The sequence below is a fragment of the Ambystoma mexicanum genome, chromosome 1p (assembly GCF_040938575.1).
Source record: "Ambystoma mexicanum isolate Mex_15411 chromosome 1p, UKY_AmexF1_1, whole genome shotgun sequence".
NCBI classification, from domain to species: domain Eukaryota; kingdom Metazoa; phylum Chordata; class Amphibia; order Caudata; family Ambystomatidae; genus Ambystoma; species Ambystoma mexicanum.
In genome coordinates, this window is record NC_090921.1 from 1287167955 (window position 1) to 1287186238 (window position 18284).

The following is an 18284-nucleotide window of genomic DNA, read 5'->3' on the forward strand; positions in this document are numbered from 1 at the left end:
GCAATACCCGGCACGCTACTTACCAACACGGGCCCCCGCAAGCAGCTCCCCTCCCGGCGGCTGCCATTCCCCCCCCTCGCCTTCCCCTCCATCTAAGTTAGGCACCATAAAAAGGAAGGGGGACCCATCAGGAATCCCCACCACCAACATAAACGCGCGGAACCACTTAACCCGCACCAGCAACGTAGTGGGGAAGGCGTGACAAACGGAGGAAGTTAGTGACAGTTACGGGAGGCAGGTGCCGGGTCGCTGCCACGTGCATCCCCCATCGCACTGGGGGGACCACACACCAGTCAAATTCCAGGCAGAATAGTGGGTCCACCACAAACAATGATAACTCCCAGCCTGCATTACTAAAATAACTGTTCGTGAAGAGGCCCACAGGCATTGCCACTCAAGTTAATCTCTAGCCAGTAACCCCAAGCACAGCGGTGGCTAACACAGCGGATAACACCACAAGGATAAAAGGAGACTATATCCACCTCCATACAGTAACAAACCACAGGCGCTCACGTGTATAGTATGCTATAGAAGGAACCACGGGGCTCACCCAATACCACCGCAGGAACAAGTCCACACACTTCATTCTGAGCAGCAAATACAGCTAAGTCAAGGGAGGGCACCCCCAAGTTGGCTCAACACAACGTACCCGCGCCCATGCCCGGGTAATCACACTCCCAGAACGAATAACAGCAGAGAAGGAAAGCGGGCAAGCCAAAGCATAACCTACCTCAAACCACAGAGGCAGAGCCTCTATGTATTACAAGAGAAGGCTCACCCATGGCTACTTTGGGGACATGCTAACCAGTGAATACATAAAGCAATCACCACAGAAAAGCGGACATAAAGGTCCCGATGAGGCCTCCCAGCCTAAACGCAAGCACCCCAGTGCGAATAGTTACATTCTCAAGACAGATCACAGAGGGAAGAAAAGGAACACACGGAGAATACCCCACCTCATAACAGTGCAATCTGCCAGATCCACACCATCATCTAGACAACTAGAAATAGCCACAGAGAACTCAACCGGGTGGAGCATCCAGGTCACACGAGAGGCCCCGGAGCAGCACTTGACCATCGCACCCCCCCACCCTCCGGCCTCTGGTCGTAAAGAACCACAAGATATAACAGCACCACAGACGACAGCAAAGGAAGCAAAGTATGATGCCCAAGGGCTTCGGCCCCAAGAAAGGGAAGGGAGCCATAGAAAAATACACGACGATAACGAGGAAAGACACAGACGCCACGATGTCCACGGAACTCCCCAGGCGATGGACCCACAAGCAGTCTTCCTGGCCATGCTGCAGGGGTTCACATCACTCAATGAAAAATTAAACGGGATAACTGCCAATATGTCTTCTATTAAAACGCAATTGGACAAGACCAAAACCCGAATCACTGAAGCAGAAACGTGAATATCCAACACGGAAGATGGACTCGAAGCATTAAAGAGCATTGTCAAAACTATGGCTAAAGAATTAGGAACAGTTAAAATCAAGTGCGAAGACTTAGAAGCTAGCTCCCGACAGAATAACATCCGTATAATTGGTATGCCAGAGGAAGCCCTAAAAGGACCCATGGAACAAGCAGTGGAAAAACTCTTATGTGATCTACTGGGGGATCCCGGATGGTCACCCATGTTCATCGTGGAGCGCGCACACAGATCCTTGGCTCCATGACCCAAGCCTGGAGCATACCCGAGGCCCATCATAGCGCTCTTGATGAATTACAGAGATAGAGACCTAGTGTTGAAAACGGCCAGAGAAAAACAAGAACTGAGGTGGGAGGCCAATACTGTCCACATCTTTCAAGACTATACATTGGCAGTACAACAAGAAAGACGGTTATTCACAGAGGACAAGAACCTACTACGCGAATGACACGTTCCCTATGCCATGCTATACCTGGCTAGGCTCAAAATACAACACCAGAACAAAACCTACTTCTTCACATTTCCCGAAGAAGCGGCAAACTTTGTCGAGACACATATTCCCATGCCAACACATCATCCGACTAATGAGGAGGACTCTTAAAGTTATGAGACCCTACAATGAGGAACAAACAAGAGGCAGGAACGATGATGTGAAAACCGCCCCCCCCCCTACCGGGGGAGCCCCATAAAGAAAAAGGGCAAGCTCAATCCAGACCACCCACAATAAAGAAATGAGCACCCTTTTTGTTCAAGATGAGCTAGAGCAACAACACGCAGAACTGGCTGCAACGCATCAGAACTTAAGAAATGGCGGCCTGGGATGCTGCTACAGTCCCCCTGTAGCAAGTGCACTGCGTGTTAATGGGAGGGGAAAAGAAGGGACGAGCAGGCATAGTTAAAGTTCAGGGAACTATGAGGGTGAAGGAGGGCAGCCGAGTGAGTTTGCTGGCAAAGTTTCTGACGGCACACCTGATATGCAGCGGTGATATCAGCACCATTCTGGATATATACCTAGACCACACATCGGATCAACCAAGGGCACTATCAAGATCCGCCCAAATGATACTTACCCATATGTCTGATTTGAACTTAAGGGACGCATGGCGCTCCTTGAACACCATCAAAAGGGCATATGCGTACTACTCGTCAGTGCATGACATGCACTCCAGAATAGACTTGTGGCTAATCGCTAACAACGCATTAAGCTGGGTGACTGATGCTCACATATACCACAGGTCTTTCTCCGATCATTTACCTATACAACTAATGCTACGCATCCCCGACGTAAAAATAGGCAGACCCCCCAGGAGGTTCAAAGCAGCTGCCCTCCAGGACTTGGTCTACAAGACGTCATTAGCCCAACATATACGAGAATACTTTGAGATTAACGAGGGCTCTGTGTCCAGTCAAGCGGTGTTATGGCAAGCATTTAAAGTCTGTATTAGAGCCACTGCATTGTCCATTGAATTCGGAGTCCTTAAAGATATTCGCAGAGACCTAGTCCACCGAGAGGCAGATATTGCCAATAAACAAACCCAGTATGCACAGTCACCTTCCCCACAACTAGGACTAGAGATCAAACGGAAATTAGATGAATTTAAGGAAGCGGCTGACCGCGAGATCCGCTACTTCAACAGGCCTGCTGCGGCACGTCGCTATGGGGAAAAAGAGCGCCCGGGGAGACTATTGGCCAGGCTGGTGTGAGGAGAACGGGGTCCGACCACTATCCCATGCATAAGACAGACAGATGGCACTGTGACTACGGACAAACAAAAAGTGATGGGGGCGTTTAATGATTTCTACAAGTGGCTATATTCTCCTCAGAGCAATGCCACTGACGAGGAAATAGACCAATATCTCTGCCGCATACCTACAACATTAATAGCAGATGCCACTAGAGAGACTTTTGAAAGCCCGGTCACAGAGGCCGAGATATTAGAAGCTATAAAAATGTTACCCAATGGGAAGGCGCTGGGCACCGATGGCCTCGGGGCGGAATTCTACAAAGAGTTCAGCCAGCTCCTCGCACCCAGGCTACACACAGTATGGACAGAGCCTCTAGAAAAAGGGGAATTACCCGAAACAACTAGAGAAGCGGTCATCACTTTACTGCTTAAGCCGGGGAAGCCACGGAAAACTGTGGCTCCCACAGACCACTCACTAATAAACACCAACGCTAAAATCTTCTAAAGAATTCTGGCCACCTAGCTAACCCTGCTAATGCCCTATATGGCACATGAGGACCAAGCAGGATTTGTCACTGGCAGATCCACTGCTACAAATATCAGACGCTGTCACAAAATTCTGGCGGCAATACCAGACGAAACACAGGGGGTGGCGGTCTCCCTTGATATGCAAAAGGCATTTGACACAGTATATTGGCCCTTTCTGTTCAGGGTATTACAGAACTATGGGTTCGGCCCTAATTTCGGTAAGTGGATTAAAATATTATACACACACCCTTATGCCAGGATAAGTTTCAACGGCTCCCTATCAAACTTACTGGAGCTCCGCGGCGGCACCAGGCAAGAATGCCCACTATCACCTATACTATTCGCATTGGTAATTGAGCCCGTGGCGGACATACTCAGGGCTCGGTACAGCGCATATGGGTTGTGGCTCGAAGGCAAATTGGAAATCATCACACTATACGCTGATGACATCCTATTATATCTTAAAAACCCAGACCGCACGCTAGGGAAAGTCCTGTCAGAGGTGAGGACCTTCGGCGAGTTCTCTGGCCTTAGACTCAACGCCAACAAATCCAAATATTTCCCGCTTATGAAAGCAACGGTTGCACCAATTGAGTTACACGGCTCATTTGGAGCCCGATACATATTCAATATTTGGGAGCATACGTGGCTAGAACTGCTCAACTAACCCGCACTCTGAACTATAACACCTTGGCAGACGCACTATGTGCGGAAATGACACACTGGAACACCCTCCCTATCTCATTGAGGGGTAGAATCGTGTAATAACGGAAGAATCGGGTAAGTTGTGCAACTCTTTTTATTCTTCAACCCGTACACCGTGACCATCAATCCCCTCCCAGCTCCCTGCTCCTTCAAAGATCAACCGCCGCCACGAGCGTGGAACTAGGAGAGGTTCCACGCACATGGGACAAATGACAAAGGCACGCGAAAGCGCGAGCCACTTACAACACTTCTCCCCCCGTAAACCACAAAAACATGTGAGCACAAATTTCCACACCGGAAAACACAATGAGGGGAAGAACGGAAAAATAAAAAAAGGAAAATAAGGAAATGATGAAGAAAGAACCATCAGAAATAAAATAAACAACAACATAAAGTTGAATATCTGTAAACTCTAAGAGTTAAATATCTGTAAAGTCTAAGACAAAGTCCCTGTATTTTGCTGGAAGCTTCTTCATTCTGTTAGGGCGGTCATTCATGTCATTGAAAGCCTCCGCAGGAGAAGAAGCCTCACTTGGTTCAGCCCCGGCTGGAATTAAAACAGAATTGTCCGAAACAGACACTGAAGATTCATCAGCATCCTCTGGCCCGACCTCAGCCGGGATAAGAGCAAAATTATCAGAATCACATTCGGAAGACTCATCCGCCTCCCCACCAAATGGCGCAACACCTTCACTCCCTGGGGAAGACACCTCAACACTTTCATGACCCACCACATTGGCCTGCCCAGAGACTACCACATCACTACTGGCATCCAGAGGGCTCGGTATATGAACCACACACTCAGCCGCACACTCGAGACCATCTCCATTTGTGTCCCCGCTCCCCTCACAACCCTGGTCCTGAGTACCCGCAAAGTTTCCCTTAACAGGAACCACCCGCCTCAAACTCCACCTGGTACCATCCTGTAGTTTAACATAACCACGACCGACTTTGGTCACGATACACGGCTGCATAAACTTGGAACAGCCTTTAGCCACGAACCTAGGATTTTTCACGACAACAAAATCACCAACTTGCACACGCAGGGGTTTCCTTTTGCAAAGCTGAGATTCCCAAAATCGGGATTGTTTAATACGTACCCTATCAAGAACCTCCTGCATGTTGACGCAAGTTTGTACACCACCCCCAAGAGCGGCTATCCTGAGTTTGGACCCCGGTTTCCTACCCCTCATTAACTCAAACGGAGACAAACCAGTAAAAGACGAAGGGGTAAGCCTATAAGCCTTAAGTGCCTCAGACACCACACTGCACCACGGCAAACCATTGGCGATGGCCAACTGAACAGCCCCTTTCACGAACCGGTTCATCCGCTCCACTAACCCGTTGGCCTCCGGGTTGTACAAAGCCACCCTATGGTGACGAATCCCTAGTTTAGAGAAGAACTCTTGCATGGCACCCGATACAAACTGGGGACCGTTGTCGGTGACGACTCCCGCAGGAACACCCTCCCTGTCAAACACTGATGACAAGAAATCAATCACCTTTTCAGTGGTGACTGAGGACAAAGCCGTGGCCTCCACCCACCTGGAGGTGTAGTCGACCAACACTAAAAAATACTTCAAACCTCCACCCAAAGCGTCTAGGGGACCCATAATGTCAACGGCCACTTTTGACCACACATCTTGGGGCACTTCCACAGGTTGAATGGGTTGGGGCAAGGTTGTTTTGCTCTTATCGCTGATGGAACAGGCCACACAATCTTTAACTACCCTCTCAACTTCCTCATCCATCTTGGGCCACCAATACCCTTCTCTGAGCCTCCTTTTCGTCATGGATCTACCGATGTGCCCCTCATGAGCCAACTCCACCAACTTAGCCTTTAGACATTCAGGCGGTACTAACCTAGCACCCCTAGCAATGCCCCACGGACCATCCGACAACTCAGACCACACCTGACCGAACGATTTATTCAAATCGTCCTTGCCCACACCAGTTGCGAGAGCTGTTTTAATGCTATTTAATACCGGATCTCGTCCACACTCTATACACCACTCCTGCTCACTGACGGCCGGAAACACCTTGGCCACCAACATACACTCGTCACCCGTCACGCACTGTGTTGGGTCTCCCACGCATATATCGTGGCGGGGGGAACGAGAGAGACAGTCCGCAACAATATTTTTAGTGCCAGGTATATATTCGACTCTAAAATTATACTCCCTCATGTCGGCCATCCAACGCATCACCCTAGAGGATGCCTGGGACAATCCCTTAGTTGTCAACACATGCACCAGGGGCTTGTGATCGGTGCGTATAGTGTATTCCACCCCCCACAAGAATGTTCTGAAATGTTTGGATGCCCAGACGGCGGCCAAGGCCTCCCTCTCTATGACGGCGTATCTGCGCTCAGTCTCACTAAGAACCCTGGAGGCGAAAGCAATGGGGCGGTACGACCCGTCAAAACACTGCTCAAGAAGAGCCCCTACACCATACTCACTAGCATCCACTGTTAAAACCGTCTTCCTTGAGGGAGAAAAGGAAGCTAAAGATGGAGCCTGGTCTACCAGAGCCTTCAAGCCTTCAAACTCAAGCTGGCACAACTCTGACCACTCAAAACGTACACCCTTTTTGAGCAAAGCTCTCATGGCAACTGTCTTGTCGGAGTACGTGGGAATGAACCTGCTGTAATATTCAGCCAACCCCAAAAACGACCTTAGCTGGTCCTTACTGGTGGGTGGAGACACCTCACACAATGCCTTCACTAATTCAGCCTTGGGATGTGCCCCTTTGGCATCAAGAGTGTGTCCCAGATAAGTTACACTCTCCACCCCTATTTTACACTTACTCATTTTGACCGTCAGACCACTCCTCTCCAAAATGCCTAAGACTTGTAGAACCCTCTCATCATGTTCCTTACGTGACCTGCCCCACACCAAGATATCGTCCTGAAAATACTCCACCCCATCCACTCCACAAAACAACTTCTGCATAACTCGCTGAAAAACAGCAGAAGCAGAGGCCAAGCCAAAAGGCTTCCGCCGGAAACGAAAAGCTCCGAACGGGGTAATGAATGAGGTGAGAGGGCGTGATTCGACGTGCAGATCCACCTGGTGATAGGCAGAGGACAAATCTAGAGTGGAGAAACAAGACACCCCTCCCACAAGCGAAAGCATTTCGTTTATATTCGGCAAGGGATGTCTGTCGATCCAGATATTGCAATTTAAATCTCTAAGATCGACACACATCCTCATGCCTCCATCGGATTTGCGTGCCAAGACAATAGGGGCTAACCACTCTGAGGACTCCACCTCCTCAATTACACCGGCTTCCATGAGTTTGTTAAGTTCCGTCCTGAGTGCCTCACGTGCCATGATAGGTACTCGCCTGACCTTGTGCACAACGGGGATGGCACCCCTCTTAAGCACAATCTTGTGTGAAAAACCCTGCAACTTGCCCAGGACAGGGGAGAAAACTGACGGAAACTTCTCTTGAAGAACTTCGGCTGTCAACGAGCTACCATGACCCAAACTACCTTCCCTTCCTTTGCTCACACACAAAACAGGAACAGCTTTACCCGGGCGAACCTCTATATCGAGGGCAGCCTGCTCATCCCACCCAATAACCGGATCACCCTTATGAGCTACATAAAGCTTTCCTCTGGTTTTCCGGCCGTGAAATTCTATATCAACCCAGTCGTATCCAAATACTTTAATTGGAACACGCCCATACGCACATAGATTGATGTCAGGCGGACTCAAATCAGATACCTCTTTATGGAACTTGGCCTTGTACAGCTCGGGAGAAACCATGGTATAAGGAGAACCCGTGTCGACCAACACACTAAGGGGAACTCCATTCACACTAAGGGTAGCCCACGCACTCTTTTTGGTTGGTCCCACACTCAACAGCGCACCTTCCTTGGGAAGAACACCCGCCGCAGGGGAGGGGCTGACATATCCTACAACCGTTACATTTCTATCATCCTCATAAGGATCCACCATGCGTACAACTTCCCTCTGTGGAGCAGTCTTGCACATGCGGGCAAAATGTCCCCTTCCCTTGCATTTTCTGCACACAACTGCGGAAGCAGGACACTCCTTAGCTCCTGCAACATGACCCCTCCAACTACATTTCTTGCAAAGATCTCTGCTATTTGACGTCGCCCTTTGATCCCTGTCCCTGGCACGACTATCCTCAGCCTTGTGTGGCTGAACCATGTGTACGATGTCCACCTTCTCTGTCACTTCCTTGACGCTCTTCCTTGATTCCTCCAGGACACAGGCTATTTCAATCACTTTCTCCAATGGAGGGTCCTTTTCTGTCCACAACCTCTCCCTGACCTTTGAGTCACTAGTCCTCATCATGATCTGGTCACAAATGTATTCATCCGTAAGTCCCGTGAATTTACAGGTAGAAATGAGGGTGCGCAGAGCCGTCACATATGAGTCGATGTTCTCGCCAGGACCCTGTGCCCTCGAGAAAAAATGATACCTCTCCAGCACAATGTTGGCTCTCTTGCCGAAGCGTGTCTCCAACTTCTTAAGAGCAGTTTCAAATGTCAAAACCACTGCCTGCCCCCCCTCTCCATCACCATCGCCAGAAGGTAAAGCCAATACGTCCTGGCCTGGAAGATGTCTGAAGATCCTCAAACCCTCGGTGCCAAGGCAATTAAGTAGGGTTGCTTCCTTGTCGTCATCAGACATCCTGGAACCCCCTGACGCTCTCAGATATACCTTGAAAGTGTCCACCCAAAGCTTCCATGCAATGGGGGGCTCTCCTGGATTGGGAAGAAAAGCTGGGGGAGGTCGAGCATTACTGTGCTGCATGGCTAATAGAAACAGAGATCGTCACAGAAGAAGAGCACAACCGCAGATGGGAATGATGGAGAAGTCTGCACGTGACCAGGTCAGGTTGATTGAGAGAACTTCCTTCGAACACAAGGTATTAACCTGTACAACCAGTTCAAAAAAAAAAAAAAAACAGCAGACTCCAATGAAGGAGTTATTTCATCCAAATCACCTCTTCAGGGAGTAGGACTCGCTGAACGTGAATGCCACAAATAGTTGGCGGTTGGAGAATGCCAGCCAATATAATTTCACTTCTAGCAAGTCCCCAGTCACAAGTCACTTTCCTCCTAGCTGAAGAGGATGTGGCCAACCGTGGAATCGCAGTCCCTGAGGCTTCCACACTCAAGGGGTTAACATTCCTCTCCTCGCCGCCGAGGAAAGGGTAACCACGCCCACCGATGTACAGGAAACCCCTGGTCTTGCTTCCTCACGGGAAGGGGGCAGAGCCGAACAAACGCGGAAAACCGTGGTCTTTGCAGGAGCCCTCCCGGGCTATTAAGATCCACCGGGCCGTGCCCCCACCCAGGGTCCACCTCTCACCTGCAGAGGTCCGTCGTCTGCAACGCGCGAGGAGCCGTAGCGCGGCGGCTGCAAACACCGCCTTGAGCCGCGCTCGACCCCGTCCGGGAGCGCGGCTCGGATTGAGATCCCTGAGAACGAAGAGCAGCGGTTAATCAGCCAGGAGCCAGCGGCCGTATACTCCGCCGTGAGCCGCGCTCGACCTCGTCCGGGAGCGCGGCTCGGAAGACCAGCTGAGGACACCAGAAGATGATGGTGCACGGCTTCGTGAGGCGCGTGGGTTGGAGGTTGAAGAAAGCCTTGTCGCCAGTGTAATAACGGAAGAATCGGGTAAGTTGTGCAACTCTTTTTATTCTTCACCGTGACCATCAATCCCCTCCCAGCTCCCTGCTCCTTCAAAGATCAACTGCCGCCACGAGCGTGGAACTAGGAGAGGTTCCACGCACATGGGACAAAAGACAAAGGCACGCGAAAGCGCGAGCCACTTACAACAAATCGCCCTTATCAAAATGATAATCCTCCCTAAACTCTTTTATCTATTCACCACAGTCCCAGTATGGCCCGGCCGCACTTTGTTTGCCAGGATAAAAAGTGCCTGCATCACATTCACATGGGGGGACACTCCAGACTAAGTTGGAGGGTGCTAACTGATCCTTATGCACAAGGAGGCCTAGCGGCACCAGACTTTGAACTCTATTATCTAGCCGCGCAAGCCCACTACGGCGCCCAACGAGCTACGGATTTTCTCAACCCCAAGGACACACTGAATGACCATCACCCAACAAAACCCAACACACTACTCCACAATATGACAAAACCTTGTCCCAAACGCCACAACTCCATCGCCTAACACAGGCCACAACCACAGCTTGGGCCAGAATCACTGAGATATACGGCACGGATAAGCTGTACCACCCGAGCATGCCAATCTGGGGCGGCCCCCAAATAGCACCCACCTTGGACAGGGAGGCAGCTACACACTGGGGCCCCAAAGGTATTGTTCAGCATGGACAATTGGTCCCAGACAAATGATTTGCGACCTGCGACAACCTCAAGGATATAGTGGGTGATGTGGCCAAACACAGGCTGTACTACATGCACATAAAATCATCCCTGGCAAACCTATGTCCCGACTTCCCAGCCGAACCAGAGATAAACCTGGGTCTGGGATACATGTTCACTGCAGAGAAAGGGAAAATTAAGGAGTCCACACTGTACAAGACAATTATTCAGTCTCGCCCACTAGAATAACAGAATGCAAAAACTAAGTGGGAACAAGATCTGGGCTACCAGATAGAGGACTACCAATGGCAACAGATATGCACTCTGACCAAATATATATCATGCAATGCCAGATACAAACTAATACATTATAAAATTGTCCAAAGAATACATTATACTCCTACCAAACTGAAACGCATATACCCAACAATAGCAGGCACATGCCCAAGATGTCATCCCAAAGAAGCAAACATCTTCCACATGTTATGGGCATGCATACAACTGAAGGAGTACTGGGCGGAGGTTTGCGCAGCCCTAGACAAAATGGCTGACCAGCCCCTCGAATGGTCACCAATGCTATGTTTGTTGGATGCAACAGGGAAGATGAACCCAACCTGGAGGAAGCTACTGAACTTGAGTTTTTTGATAGCTAAGAGGGCCATACTGCTGAAGTGGAAATCAAATAACCCGCCCACCAAGCGAGATTGGGATAAAGATATGATATGGACAAGCGACACCGAAGAGCTGTACATAGACTCAGTACAGCCCACCTCGAGACCCAGGAACATTTGGGCCAGATACAGACAATACCTATCTGAGAAAGCTGTAACCGACAACCCAGAATGACAAGAAATGTAAATGATATTAGTTTGAATGTCTCCTGATTTAAGCAAGATGTGTATAAAACCTACCTGTGTGCAATTCTAAATAAAGGTTTAAAACAAAGTTGCACATAGAGGGTTTCAGGTACCAGGAACTGATTAGATAGGAGAAGTACGGGGCTCACCCAATAGTATTTTCTGCACACTCTGGCAAGATACACTTATTTCAAGATCCTACTCTACTCTGACAGGCATAGCGGCCTTATGTCATCTAAAGTCAATAGGGGGCATGGTTACGCTACTTCACAACTACTATTATCGCAGTGCACAGCCGCTTTCCTTTTTTCTAATCAGATCAATACGTTTGTTGGCAGGGTACTTTCCCTCCTATGTCTTAGGACAACCAGACATTTTGCAGATTCCAGATATTTTCTTATCAGAGACAAAGATTACCCAGACCGTTTCCGACAACAATAAATGAAAGGTGACAACTGGCAATCCAATTAACTGCGGTCACCAACCCACACATTTCAGTTGGCTTTTCGTCCACTTCTGTTGTCTTTGCTCCCTCGAATCCAGGGTCGTGCCTGCCAGCAGTCCCCACCATTGAAATCGTCTTAACTGGACCCACTAGGATCACTGGGAGTCACGTCCCGTGACCGTTGAGTTTCACCGCAAGACAGCAGAAATCCAACATCGCAGGTACAAATCTTGTCATGGAAAATCAACCACAACCTCTTCTGGTGGATTGGTGAAGGTCTTTAATAGCAGTCAGCAAAGCCAGCATACACAGGACAACAGCGACCCAATGACAGTATGAGATTCAGAGGCGCATCTAACCTCTAACTCCCTCCCTCCAGGCACATAGCTTTTATACAGAAGATCACACATGCATTTTAATGGAAAGAGAGGGTCATACATTGCATTCGATCATCAAGCAGCAATGTTTTAGGTGACTGTTCACTGTCCCATCATAAAATCATAGGCAGAGGCTTCGTTCTCATGCTGGGGAAAGGCACAATTGGGCTGTACACGGAAGACATATTATGATACATTACAATTCTTATAGTGCAAGCTATTTGTTTGCTACTCACATGGTTCGGGGTATACTGGCTCGCTTACTAATGACTAATTCCGTCTGCTAAAGCTGCCTTGCCTAGAAATGCATCTCGCTAAAACCTGCTTAGGTATGCCAAAAGGGAAACACGTCAGAAACGAGAAATATTGATGCGAGCGCTGTCGAGCATTAGACAGCAAAGCCTTTATGGTTAAGACCTGTGCATTAGGACATAGGGCCTACACAGCAGTAGGGCACTGTTAAACATGGCAGTAAGCATAGACTCAATACAATTATAACGACAGAAAAGTTCTGAGAAGCTCATTAAAAAATGTAAATTCTCTGTTTTCCCCCACAATGGAAACCAGCGATGTTGGGCTAGCTACATTGAAATATGTGTACATAAAAACAGATAGAATAATAATAATTAGTCAAAACATCTAGTGTCCTATAGCAGCATTGCCACTTTGATTTACGTATTTACTAGCTGTACCACCCGGTGTTGCACAAGTCTGTAGGTGACATGCACGTGGAGGTCTGCTATAGCCTCGAGTATGTTTTATTGCGTCATAACTTCCTATTTGTGACCAATCGCAAAATCAGCGATCTCTCAACTACTGATAGCACAGGGCCAGACCCGCTCCACCTATGTGCAGGGCAAATGGGTGGGGTTGGTAAAATTTCACTTCTGGCAGCACACCCCAGACTGGTATGCCGACCGTGTGTTTTAACTTCCTAATTTTGGAAAAGTTGCAAAATCATTAATCTCCTAAAACCACCTACACTGATAGCACAGGGCCAGAGCCCACACTGTGCAGGCCGAATGGGTGAGGTTGGCCAGATTTCACCATCGCCAGTACACCCCAGCCTGGTATTCCGACCTTGGGCCAAAACCTCAGCTCACCAACTGTTATGAGGCTGGAGCCAACCCTGAACATACAAACATACTTTCACAAATAAATATATATCCTTTTTTCTTCACACTGATGGAATCAGGCAAAACCGAGCAGCAATCTTCACTTCTCCCAAAAAGATGGTCCTGACATCAAGTTCGCAATTAAAAAGTAATCTTTATAGGTGCCTTGCAGGACGGCACAAACATATTAAAAAGCCATTAACATAAGGCTCCCCCAAAGTGCAAAAATAATGTGCGCGTTGGGAACGTTAACGCGTTTCGCGGCTTTCCCTGCCGCTTGGTCATATATAGATCTATTTACTTACTTTGACGTTTGAAGAGCATACACCAGCAATGTGGTTCCTTTGTGCTGGGCATAATAGCAGACAGGCAATAGCAGGTATTAAAGATGAAAGAGCAGAGTTTAACAGCCCCATGGAAGGATCAGTGCTGTAAGTGTTCTTGATGGCTCGTAGAAGAGATGTTGACAAGTGGGTCTCAAGAAGTGAGAAGATGTGAATTGCAGGTGAAGGGGAAATTGCCAGTGAAATTGTGGAAGTCACGGTGGACAATGCATAGAGATATGAATTGGATTCTCTTGTCAGCCAGTGAAGAGGATGAGGCCACATGTGGTTGAATTTACTGAGTCTCATCTGCAAGCAGACAGCGGCAGTGTTAACTGTTTGCTCTCTTCTGTTGGAAAATAAGGGAAACCTAATGATGTTGGTGACTTGTATCTGGTGGCGAGGAACTCATTGATATGGTGGCTTTGTTTGGAAAGGAGAGGTAGGGTCAAATATTCACAAGGGAATAATACATCTGGAAATCAGGTGCTGACCATATGCTTGACTTGGAAAGTTAGGGAAGGGCTGTTGCTAAGAGAAAACTAATGATTGTAGAAGGGCTGGAGAGTACTGAGGATGAAGGACCAGAGAAGGAGGTCCAGAGGTCACCTTGGTGGTTGAGTATCAGAATCTGAGCTATTTATTCATTAGGTTTAAGCCAGCTGCATTGCATCCTATAATGAATGGCTTTTGAGCAATGGGAAAAAGAGAAAACCGTCTGAGAGGGGTTCTCATTGAGGTCATTGGGAATTTAGCTGTCATTGGAGTAGGAGATAAAGGAGCAGCAAAATGACTTGATAAGTAAGGCAAGGAGACAAAGAAAGATGTTAAAAAGGAGGGAAGATATGGAGTCTTAGGAGATTCCACAGTAAAGATGATGAGGAGCAAAAATGAGGGGGGGCAGTGTTTGCAAGATCAAGGAGGAGAGGAGATTCATAATGCTGAGCAACAAGACTCCTGCATAGATTAGGTGAGGCAGGAGGGTTAGATAGTTCACAGTGCCATCTCCTTTTATTGGTTCCAAGAGGACCAAGGCACATGCAATCTTGTTGTTGTGGAGCATTCAGGGGTCATTGAGAACATAGATGAGGTTTCATTTGGTGCCTTCTGCATGTCAGAATCCAGATTGGTGGTCACTGAGCAGACTGTCTGACTCAAAGGTTTCAGCTTGAAAGTGACCTCCTGCTCCAAGAGTTTAACAGGGAGAGGGATGGAGAATAGTTATGTGGTTCTCGGAATCAGCAGGGTCAAGTGATTTTCTTTTAAAGGGCATGGTGGTGCATTGCTTGAGAAGGAGGGGTTGAAGCCAATAGTAAAATAACTCTTACAATGTTGAGAAAGAGGAGCAGAGCATAATGGTAAGCTGCCTGACAAGGGTAGATGGGTCAAAAGGGGAACCAAAGTATTTTGCAGAGAAGGGTAGGGAACTGAGCAGCTGTAATGGTGTAGAAAGTGCTGAGGTAGTTGAAGGAGGGATTAAGAGACAGTAGTTGAGCAGTGAAACATAAAGGAGGAATCACTTTCTCTGTGCCTGGTGAGGAGAGTTTCGACAGGCCTCACATGAAAGACAGTAGGGCAAGGGCGGTAGTGATGAGTGGGGAGAGGAGAATTCATGAATGACTTGGACAGGTTCCCTGAAAGAATTGGGGAGTCTGAGGATTGTGGAGGAATAATAAGCTTGTTTGGTGGTGCAAATGGGTGTGTGAATGCAGCAGTGTTTGAGGTAATTGAGTGTGGCCTGGATGAGTAGGATGAGGTGGGACTTAGCTTGAGAGAGTTGGCTGGAAAACTATTTCTGTAGGAGTTTCCTTGGAGTGGGTTTAATAGGCCTGTGAGGGGCAACAATGTTGCTGGTGCCACAGAGCACAGATGTAAAGGCAGCTAAGAACACACAGAGGCCAGGGAAGGAAAAATGCAGAAGAGCTAGGTATGAAAAGGGGACTCAAGTCTTGCAAGTTCAAATATTTGGATTACAAAGTCAGAAGAAAGTAAATAAGAAGGGGGCAGATACTGAATATAATTGCTATGGGATTGTTTCCTGTGACAGGGTTGAGGGTTCTTATGTACTGCCTTATAAATAAGTGCAACCATTCTATCTACAGTATTTAGAGTGAAATGTGCAACACAATATGTAAAACTGTGATTGTTCCAAACTTCCAGCACAGGGCTCGATGGTACATGCTTCTGACGGCAGATCACATCTTAGTAAGAATCCTTGCCCTTAGTAAGTAGCTAGTTGCCCTTATAAGGCACAGTTGGCTTTAGTCTGCAAACTCTAGAAGCAGCTCTGCTCTTTTAGTGCTGTTGCAGATATAAGGAGCACACATTATCTCTATAGAACACAGTTTGTAGAGCAGCAATTACTGGTCTGCTCCCCATCACCCATAGGCCCCAAATCCCTTCCCAAACGTACCCGTGGAATGAAACAGCTTTCTTCCTCCTGGTGAGGAGCTCTTCGTTTTCTGATGCCTCTGGTGCATTGGGGTGTTTGTCATCAGCTCCTTGATTGCCTCCAACATTGATCTCCTCCGACTGCCAGATGGTTTTCAGAAAAACAGCAGTCATGATTTCATTGTAAATAGAGCTATGTTCACTCCCCTGTTATGAAACTCAAAAATAAAGGCTCTCTTATTAACCCTCCCTGCCTTATCAGTGCAGACACAAACATCTCGTAGAAGCTCAAGAGAGAATTCTTGTGATGTCACAAAGGTGATTACATAGCTAAAGACAACATTACCTGGCAGGCTGAAAGTAGACACCATTGGTTCTAGTTCTTAGATGACCTGTGCTTAGGTTCTATGACATCAACTCTACAGAATGGCCCATCAAAGTTACGTGGCCACACAACTGCATTCCTTCCAAAGAGGGCCAGGTATGTTAACATTCCCAGGTAACACAAGACTGCTATCTCATTGACGGCTCAGGTGAGTGCTAAATGGTGCAACGAATAATATCAGTGGGTATCACTGATAGAATGTGTAACCAATGACATATTGAGGGCAATCAAATGTCCAGTGATCAGGTGGTGCTGTTTCACATGTTTAGACCAACCGCATCTGTTGATCGTAAAGTATAAATTCCCAAAGATATATCTATAATGTAATGGAAGATCTGTCTTAAAAACAGTGAATATTCCTATGTTATGTAGTGAATAGCATATTACGTTAAAATGATTTGCTGCAGGCTAAGGAATTTGCTTATTTACTATCTCTGATTAATGACTTCTATGCTCATGTATTGCTTAGTCTGTGTGTTGTTTTCACAGTAACGTGTGATGATTATTTGCCAATAAGAGACTACATTCTAGATACATATTGTGAGGGCATCATGAAGGAGGACACAGACAACAGATTCCAAATTCAAAACAATTAACTTAATTAACTTAAATGTCAGGATGGAAAATGGCCTAACTTGTCGTATGCTAAGGTGAGATTTCCCTACCTAAATAAAACTAAGGAAAGTTTGAGTCAAAGTTAAATTTAGGAATCTGTCTATGTCCAAACCCTATACTTGCCCTCACAACACAACTATAACTATACAATGTGTAGGGATGTCAGCATCAAAATAAGCAGTGTTCAAACAAAAGTTCAGAACTTCTTCCAGCTCGTAGCTTCCCCAAGTATAAAACAGTTTCACGAAGAAAAGTCTTAAATTTCCCTTTCTTAGATGTAGGATCCAAGTCAGGACTCAGGGTTCCCTTCCCCAAGTTCCAAGTAACACAGTTCAAACAATCTTGAAGTTAAATATTCCTGGTCAGGACTCAGGGATCCCTTCCTCAAGTTCCAAATCATATAGCTCAAACAACCTTGAAATGAAATGCTCCTGGTTAGGACTCAGGGATCCCTTCCTCAAGTTCCAAATCATATAGCAAAAAACAACCTTGAAATGAAATGCTCCTGGTTAGGACTCAGGGTTCCCTTCCCCAAGTTCCAAATCATATAGTTCAAATAACCTTGATGCTCCTGGTTAGGACTCAGTGTTCCCTTCCCCAAGTTCCAAATCATATAGTTCAAAACAAAACACAACATATCCCTGGCTCTACAGTTCAGTTAGTGTTGCTTCAAATATTTATTCAGATAATTTTGCAGCTTTCAGCCAAGTTGTTGATATGTTTCTTTTTGAAGTCACATTACATTTCGGCATACTATGGTCTGTTCAGAGTTATGTTCTTTTAGCACTTCAACATACAATTGCTTGCTTGTAATGTTCATTTAACACCTCAGTATATAATGGTTTGCTTAGATTTAAAGTTTATTTCCCCTTTTGGTTTCCACAGGTTTCAATTCTGTTTGGTAGCAAGTTTTTAATTCAGCTCGGTATTGAATAATTAGCCTCTAGTTTATGGCTTATTTTCACTGCTTTCGTGGCTTCATATTGGTTTGTTTTGCTTTAATTGAATGGTTCGATGTTTGGAGACCTTCGAAATGTGTTTCTTGACACACGCAACCACTCTGATACACATATAATCATTGAAAGTGAGAGGCCCCC

The 18284-nt window shown here is 47.1% G+C and overlaps 1 protein-coding gene across 1 annotated transcript in view; it reads right to left on the minus strand.

The window, feature by feature from the left end:
• The window catches only part of TSKS (testis specific serine kinase substrate), a 667857-nt gene extending 651377 nt beyond the window's left edge, over positions 1 to 16480 (minus strand). Inside the window, exon 1 of the mRNA XM_069649410.1 lies at positions 16210 to 16480. Within this exon, the coding sequence (XP_069505511.1) occupies positions 16210 to 16361 (152 nt within the window). The 5' untranslated portion in view covers positions 16362 to 16480. The remainder of the gene's footprint in view (positions 1 to 16209) is intronic.
• Between the last annotated feature and the right edge of the window lie 1804 nt (positions 16481 to 18284).